The sequence below is a fragment of the Rhagoletis pomonella genome, unplaced genomic scaffold, assembly GCF_013731165.1.
Source record: "Rhagoletis pomonella isolate Grant_MI unplaced genomic scaffold, Rhpom_1.0 Rhpom_scaffold_00004, whole genome shotgun sequence".
Taxonomy (NCBI): domain Eukaryota; kingdom Metazoa; phylum Arthropoda; class Insecta; order Diptera; family Tephritidae; genus Rhagoletis; species Rhagoletis pomonella.
In genome coordinates this window covers 27,773,287-27,782,256 of record NW_023458558.1, presented here as the reverse complement: position 1 = coordinate 27,782,256, position 8,970 = coordinate 27,773,287, and the positions used below count along the sequence as shown (strand labels likewise).

Below are 8,970 nucleotides of genomic sequence, written 5' to 3'. Positions count from 1 at the left end.
AAAAAAAATAGTTTTTGAAAATATGTCTTCTCAAAGAAATTGAAAAAAAAAATCACAATGGTAACTCTGAGTATTGCACAATATTTAAGTATAGTATTATGGGGTGCACTCTACAATAATTTGAGTTATGATTTTTTTTACACCAAAGTTGAGTAAAATGAGTACAAATTTACAAATTTTTAAAATTTTTTTAAATTTAAATTTTAGTAGAATAAAGTGCAAGTTTTAAGCGATTTCAAAACTGACGTTAATATATATATTTTTTTTTGAAAACGGTTTTGCGCATTTTCTTCCATAAGAAAAAAGTGCAAATAGCAGTCAGCATAAAAAATATTAAAAATCAACGCAATTTTACAGTAGCTTAAAACTTGCACTTTATTATACTAAAATTTAATAGGCTACAAAAAAAATTTTAAAAAAATTTTAAAAATTTGTAAATTTGTAATGTACTCATTTTGCTCAACTTCGGTGGAAAAAAAATTCATATAAGTTTTTAAGTGCATATTTTGGATTGCTCTATTGATATTAATGGATTTGATAACATGAACTTTATATATGTAAGTGTTCTAACATGTTTGCCTTATTGAGCAAAAATTAAGCATTTCGGCTTTCTGCATACCGCAGTTTTAGTTCGCAAGGCGTCATTATAAATTGTTGATGATTTAATACCCAACTCTATGACGTTCCATATGACTGAATAAGGCATATCTTTATTACTGATAAGATGTTTCAATTATCTTTCAGGGCCCTTCCTTAAAATATTAGATTGTAGTATGAAGGTATGTATGTATGTATGTATCTACTATACTTGCTTGATTTCTTCAATACCCATATATGGACGTCAGCATACTCCTTTTTTTAGCTGACATTTTTTGCATACATAGATACATAATTTTTTTTGAATGAATTCAAATTAGCCACAAAAAGTGCTATCTTTTTAATTGTAGACTTAAGCGATTACTCATTTCGAAAATCTCAATATTTTCATCACCTAATGGGTTAACATTTGCATTTGCGTGCACAAATTCCTATACGCAGATTTCAACATACATACATACATACATACATAGAAATGTTTGTGCTGTGCTGCCCACAATTTTCCATCCAATCCATTTATGGGATGAGGCAAACGGATGCTAACGTTGCCACTTAAATATACTCAAAAATATCAAACATAAACAAGCGAAGAAGATGTTTCCTGCCAACAAAAATTTTACAAGCAAAACGCAGAGCGTACATACATACATATGAGTGTTAGTATGTAGTATGTATGTACATATGTACATATGCGCGAGTACAAAGGGACCAACCAAGCAAAACAGACATAAAAACAAAGAATTTCCATTGGCTATTAGGGGGTCGGGCATGCGACGTAGTACCTAGGTACACATGAGTGTGCGGGTGCATATAGGGCCAAAATATGTACTCGTACATATGTACATAAGAATGTACACAATAACAAAAGCAAATCGCTAATCCCACAAAAATTTCTCGAGAGAATAAAAACAGACTATAGAAATATTTTCATAAAAATATTTTTGATTTTTCCACAGCAACATCGTTGCACTTGTCATTGTATTGGAAGCATCTCCTGCGCGAGTATTTGTGCGGTGCTTCAGTGTTTGGAATACGTTTGGCACCTTTTCTATTTTCAAAAATTAATTGCCTATTTCAGACGGCCTCCGCAGCAGCGCCAGCGTCTCGGCCCACTCACTCGTGCTGCTATGTGGCTAGATCGTTTCGGCACGAGATCGGAGAAAAATCATTTTTGAAATCATTTGTGTGTTTGTTTGTGCGCTTAGGGGAGGGGGCGGGGAGATGTGGGACGCAGGCACATTAAACAGACATACATACATATACTTGTGTAAGTGTGGGATGGATGTGTTTGAGTGTATGTGTGCTTTTACTCATCAACATGCACTGGCAGTCCATTTATGTTTTGATCGACTGAAAGATGCTAAAAATTCGGTGGAAAACATATGTAAATATGTAAATACTTACAAAAATAAAAATAATAACATACATGTAAATATGTATACTTCTAGTAGTATGTATGTACATATGTATGTATGTTTATACTGTAGCCTGTAAATATTCTGTTTATTTCAGTACACCGCACTAGGCGTCTACAGCTCTTCTTCCGCAAAATTATATCAAAAAATATTCTAACTGACTGTGGGTCACAATATACATATGTATGTATGTATGCATGCGCCGATAGGACCCCACACCCATAGCAACACACCTACGGTATTTGCGTACAATGCATACAATTTGTGCTTGTATGCGTTCGTGTACACAATTGGAATTTCCTTTGCTTGTGTGCGATTTTGAAAAATGAAAATTTCATTTGGTTTTGATTCTTGTAGACAGTATAAATATTAGTGGTGGCATGTCCAGTAGTCACTCGCAGTTCTACGGTGAAAGTGTAGGTTTGTCTCTTCATTTCATTATTTAATTAGAAAAGGTTAGTGCAACTGAGAAAACTTGGATATTTTACAACAGAAAAAAGAGATATTCAAATATTTTATCAGTGAAATGTGTGAAATACAATGAATAAACGTGGAAGAATATTTTAAAGAATGGATTACATAAAATATTCTAGTGCTTGGAATGCAGGATTCTCGATCCTTTGAGTCGATTAAAAAAAAAACATGTTTGGAACGATTTTAAAGTTTCGTATTGAAAGTCAAAAATAAATAAAACAAAACTCAATCCACAGTTACAATTTATATAAAAAAAAATTAAATTTAAACACTTAAAACTAAACTTTACAAAATTTTGCGAATTATAAAAGGTTGAAGAAAAATATTAAAAAATAATGTTTCACTTTTCTTAAATACTAAACAAATAAATTGTGTTAAAGATGTAATGTAAAGATGTATTATAAATTTATTAAAAAAGTTTAAGTTTTAAAATTTTCGAGACCGTTAACTTTTGATGCTTTTAAAATTTATTTAGTAGTATAAATTTTTTCGGCTTAACGGTTATAGAATATCGAAAAGGCATAAGAAAATTAAAACTATTCATTCTGTAAATTAAATTAAATTAAAATAAGCAAAATTAAAAAAGAAATATAAATAAACAATAAATAATAATAAAAATAAAGTTGGTTCAAATCACATTCCAAACAAGCGATAAAACAAATTTAAAAAAATAATAAGCAAAAATGTCAGAAAAATTTGTACTTTTCACTTTTATGGTGCTTGCAGTAATTTTCTTTCGGTTTTTAAAAGCAACAAGTAACATATCACAAATTAAATTTTAGTTTAGATTTAGTAAATAAATAAAAGCAATAACATATATATTTTTTTTAATACCAAAAAAGTTGGTTTGAATCACTTTCCAAACAAGTGATAAAACGAACAAAATTTCAAAAAAATTGAGCTGAAGGACTAAGGTTACTTCGTCAATTTTTGCAAAATTTGTTGCGTATATTTTTACATGAACTTTGTTTAAACACAAAACATTAAATAAAATATTTTTTCGCGTTTCACTTTTTTTTGTTCAAAAGTTTTTCAAAATCGTAAATATTTATATAATAATAACTTAAATGCATTAGGAAAAAATACTTTTTAAAAATAAGCAAGTTTTGCAACAATTAAGTACTCTGAAGGGCCGTAATCATATAACCAGGGCCCGCCGAGTCACGGCAACCGTATTCGAATGAAATTCGATTGGATCGCACAAAGAAAAAGGCAAATATTTGCTCTCCAATACAATTTACATTTGAAAAGCAAACTCGCTATCGAATGCCGTAATTTAAAAAATATATTTCAAATGGAATTTCGTTCGCGCACGGATGCCGTTATTCGGGTGGAAATAACTTGATAATCAGCAAACAGAAGAAAAAAATCACACATAATTCTTCAAAAATGTTTCATAATCTAGAATAAAATTAAAAACGTCATGACAACAACAACTACTTACCCCCCCCCCACCTCTTCGCCTTCTCTTTTTTTCTTTGCAATTTCCGCAGTATTAGCATCCAAGAAAAATAACGAAACAAAATGTGTGACGACGAAGTTGCTGCTCTGGTTGTTGACAATGGCTCCGGTATGTGCAAAGCTGGTTTCGCCGGTGATGACGCACCCCGCGCTGTCTTCCCCTCAATTGTGGGTCGCCCACGTCATCAAGGTGTGATGGTCGGTATGGGTCAGAAGGACTCGTATGTCGGCGATGAGGCGCAATCGAAGAGAGGTATCCTCACCCTGAAATATCCCATTGAGCACGGTATTATCACCAACTGGGATGATATGGAGAAGATCTGGCATCACACTTTCTACAATGAGTTGCGTGTCGCACCCGAAGAACACCCAGTATTGCTTACCGAAGCGCCACTGAACCCCAAAGCCAATCGTGAGAAGATGACCCAAATTATGTTTGAAACCTTCAACACACCCGCCATGTACGTCGCCATTCAGGCTGTGCTCTCACTGTACGCCTCCGGTCGTACCACCGGTATTGTGTTGGACTCTGGTGATGGTGTCTCACACACAGTACCCATCTATGAAGGTTATGCCCTGCCTCATGCCATCCTCCGTCTGGATTTGGCTGGTCGCGATTTGACTGATTACCTCATGAAGATTCTGACTGAGCGCGGCTACTCGTTCACCACCACTGCTGAGCGTGAAATTGTGCGCGATATTAAGGAGAAATTGTGCTATGTTGCTTTGGACTTTGAACAAGAAATGGCCACTGCCGCTGCCTCGACCTCATTGGAGAAATCCTATGAATTGCCTGATGGTCAAGTGATTACCATTGGTAATGAACGTTTCCGCTGCCCCGAATCACTCTTCCAGCCCTCATTCTTGGGTATGGAATCGAGCGGTATCCACGAGACCGTCTACAACTCCATCATGAAGTGCGATGTGGATATCCGTAAGGACTTGTATGCTAACATTGTCATGTCTGGCGGTACCACCATGTACCCAGGTATTGCCGATCGTATGCAAAAGGAAATCACTGCCTTGGCGCCATCCACCATCAAGATCAAGATCATTGCCCCACCAGAGCGTAAATACTCCGTATGGATCGGTGGTTCTATCTTGGCCTCCCTCTCCACCTTCCAACAGATGTGGATCTCGAAACAGGAATACGATGAATCCGGCCCCGGCATTGTCCACCGCAAATGCTTCTAAACGCTCAAACAAGAGAATCAGAAAACTGAGGGCTTTACAGCTCCCCCCTTTGCTATGTATTGTATTTGTTTTATTTGTAAACGTTTATTACTTTATTTTAAAATTAATTATGTATGTAAATATTTTTTATAAGAACAAAGATGTAGCAACAACAACGGCACTAGATATACCAAAGATTATAACACTATTGAAAAATACGTATATATGCGAGGACACTAAAGAGAAAAAACACTGCAATGAAAATCCCACGAAAAAATAAGCAATTTATTGAAAATATATATGTACTTATACACCTATAATTTAATTGAAATCTACAAACACTAAAAATGCGTTTTTATTTGAGGGGGGGCAAAAGACTACAACAAGCGTATGAGCACGCCATTAGGAGCATAGAAGAGGAACAAATAGCGTTCCAATGCATATAGGAACATGGTTTCATAAATCAAAACCATACATCTCCATTAAGCAGCAGTATACAACCCCCACACACGGCAGCTAAGTACTCGTGTATGTATCTAGATAGCATAGCCATAAGTCCATTAGTACGCTGAAAATAGACGCTTAACAGCAAAAATAGCAGCGCCTTTCCTCCATTCGACGGTATTCGAATGCCAGCCACCTGCACAAACAGCCGAAAGACGCCCGCAAATGCAGCCACGAAGAGATCGCGCATAAGTAAGGTGACCATATTTATGAGAGCCGAAGAGAGAATTTTGCAAATTTTTTCCGCACTGTTTCCTCTGAAATAGTATCTTTATCATCACGAATTTGTAGAATGATTTTCTCGAAATTTTTACCGCGTAAAATTTGTTAAAAAAATTCGTAAAATTTTAGTATAATAAAGTGCAATTTTAAGTCGGCAATCGGCAAGTCGGTTTTTGGCAATTTTTTTTTTTTTTTTGTGTTGACGGTGTTACACATTTTTTTTTTCATACAAAGAAAGTATTCTCGACCATTTCTTTTTTAAGAGAAGCAAATGAGCAGCACTTTTCACCCGCACTTTATTAAACTCAATTTTAATGAATTACAAAACTGCAAACAAAATTTTTTTCTAAAGATTCTAATTAATAAGTTTGAAATTTTGGCGAAACATTGCTGAATTATTTTTTTGCACAAAGTTGAAAATTTGGTATTATATGGTTTTTGTTAGGAAAAGAGCTTTACTTTCATAAAATAAATAATAAACCTTAAATAAACATGCCATGATAATGAGCTGTTAAGGCGTCGGAACACCGAATACGTGACAAATACAGGATATTACAAGTAATTTTTAGCAAAAAAAAAACCGACTTCAACTCTCATATAAAAAAATAATATATATATATATCTCATGATCCACGGATCGGAGCCAGATTAGTATGGGACTACCTCTGAGACACTACCTTTCCGATGCAAAAAGAATTATCGGTTGACGTGGTCCAAAGTTATGCGGTAACATATATAAAAAATATAATAAAAAAATAAAAAATAAAAATAAAAAAGGAATAAAAATAAAAAATAAAAAAAATATTCGGACGAACTGATAACCTCCTCCTTTTTTGGAAGTCGGTTAAAAAGAAATACAAAACGAACATTTGGCGTCCCGTATAAAATAAAAAAATAACCAGGACAATGGGTCATAAAAAGAGAACTGTCCCGTATAATACAGGACGGATGGTAACCGTACGCACAAGGTGTATCCGCTCGTACCAAGTTTCTTCCATATAAAGCTCGTTCGTTCTTGCTACGTTTGTTGAGTGATTCACCCGCCTTCGACAGTTTAGTTAATCTTCGTCTTTATATTCTATGTTCGCCCACGGTGTGTGATTTATATCTTCAGTTGTCTACCCCATACATCTACTACAAATATTCAAAAATATACTAGACGTTTCTAAAAATATTCCATCGACATATTCGTACCTATGCTAGCGTAGAGAAAAAGCATTGTGTGTGTTTTGTTTGGTTGTTTAGTTGCTGAAGCATTCGCATATTTAAAAATTTATTTTCCATTTCTGGTCCTACACATGTTTTCTTTTTTTCGTTTTTTACCCATGGCGAAATAAACAGGTGAAGTAATAAAGGAGCTTCCTCTCTTTATTTTCTGACATTCGGCTGCCTTATAGTGAAATCTTATAGGCAAACTTTCAAATAGGGCTCTCATTTGACTGACTGAGGCGTGCGCTGAAAAAGAGATAAGGCCGTCGAATGTGACTCCCAAGATTTTCGGATCGTTGACCGTCGGTATCCTGTGTTCATCGACGTGGACGTCCAGTTCCAGCCTGACGTCCTTAGTCCAAGTTAGTGGAAAGTGTGGCGGTGGATCTTCCTATCGCAGGGTCGACGTTGGTTCATACCCTCGCTCATCTGTGTGGTGATGGCATTTAAAAATGTATTTTACCATGTTGGTGTTCGGCTAGTTTCAAATACTTCGTCCGCCTGGGGGTTGTTTTTGCCACTAGCGAAAGGAGGAATATGGGCCGATATGAGTCTCCTGCGTTCGCCTTATTCCCAGTCTTGAGAAGGGGAATGATCCTACCTATTTTTCACATCTCGGGGATGATCAGGGTGGACAGTGACAAGTTGAAAACTGACTGCTAAAACTGCTGCCCACAGTTTGCTTGCCCCACTGGAGAGACTGCAGGTCTTAAGATGATCTTTCCACGTTTTCCGCTTAAGTTCATTGATAAGTTTACTAAAGTCCTTATTGAGATCCCTGATACGGATTAGACTGGCGGATTAGATCACGCACGTGTGCGAGTCCCGCCGGATATTGCGCACAACTACTCACGCGTATGTTCGCAATGGAAGAGCTTTGAATATGTGGTCGGCATGTTCCGGGAAACAGTCTCAATTATAGCGCTCTTACACGATATGTATTTTCATATATAAATGCTACTTTTCGGATACGTTCCAATATATGGTACATACGTGTAGATACAAAAAAGTAGCATTTACATACGCAAATACAAACACCATATAAATTCACATTTCAAACTTTGTACAAAAAAATATAAAAATTCTTCAAATTTTCATCAAAGTTTCAAACTCTTTTAATCAGATTATTTAGAAAAGAGTGTACGGTTTTCGGATGTGACAAAATCTCATGGCCGTCAATAGCGATTACTATGGACAGGTGATCTGATGCCAGCGTTAGCACTGATTACCATTCAATGTAATTTATCAGACACCTATTTCTATAGTCATTTCTGACGAAAAATTTAAAATTTCGATGAAAATTTCTGGGTATTTCTTCTGCAATTCGCATGTATCTTCATTTATTGTGTATGCTTTCTTCCTTCAGTTTATGATTTGGAAAAATTAAAAAACCTGTATGCACGGATTTGCACGAATACACGTATATGAGTTAAAGTTCATAATTTTGTTTTTAAATTTATTTTATTTGTATATTTCATTAAAAAATATATATGTATATTTATATTTTAACAATAAATCTATATATTAATACACTAAATTAAATATAGGTAAATATTGTATATTATTTAAAAGTATGTATATATGTTATTAAGTACATATATGTATATGTATGTATGTATAAATGTATTTTCAGAGTATATATTGGGTAAAAGTATATTGTCTTTTTTTCGGGATTGATCAAAATATTATTGCGACCATTAATGCCAATTCCGATCATAGCAAAAGGATTTGCTATAAAATAATACTCATATTTTATTTTAAGAATAGATTAATTACTACCACATAAATGGAAACTTTGCTTGTACATAAGCAAGTAAGCATGTACATTAGGGTGGCCCAAAATTGTTTTCTTCCAGCCACCCCCCAGATCTGAAGAATATCAAAAATAAGGAGACTTGTATTTTTTCCGAAATCG

General features: G+C 34.7%; 1 protein-coding gene across 1 annotated transcript; it reads left to right on the top strand.

Moving 5' to 3' along the window:
- Positions 1–2,387: 2,387 nt before the first annotated feature.
- LOC118737374 (actin-3, muscle-specific) lies at positions 2,388–5,411 on the top strand. The gene is made up of 2 exons (XM_036467828.1): positions 2,388–2,467; positions 3,980–5,411. Exon 2 carries the CDS (start codon positions 4,011–4,013, stop codon positions 5,139–5,141), a length of 1,131 nt encoding a protein of 376 aa, XP_036323721.1. The 5' UTR covers positions 2,388–2,467; positions 3,980–4,010; the 3' UTR covers positions 5,142–5,411.
- The last annotated feature ends 3,559 nt before the right edge of the window (positions 5,412–8,970 follow it).

Excerpts from the sequence above, each read along its gene's own strand:
- LOC118737374 (XM_036467828.1), top strand. The coding sequence starts at position 4,011 with ATGTGTGACGACGAAGTTGCTGCTCTGGTTGTTGACAATGGCTCCGGT.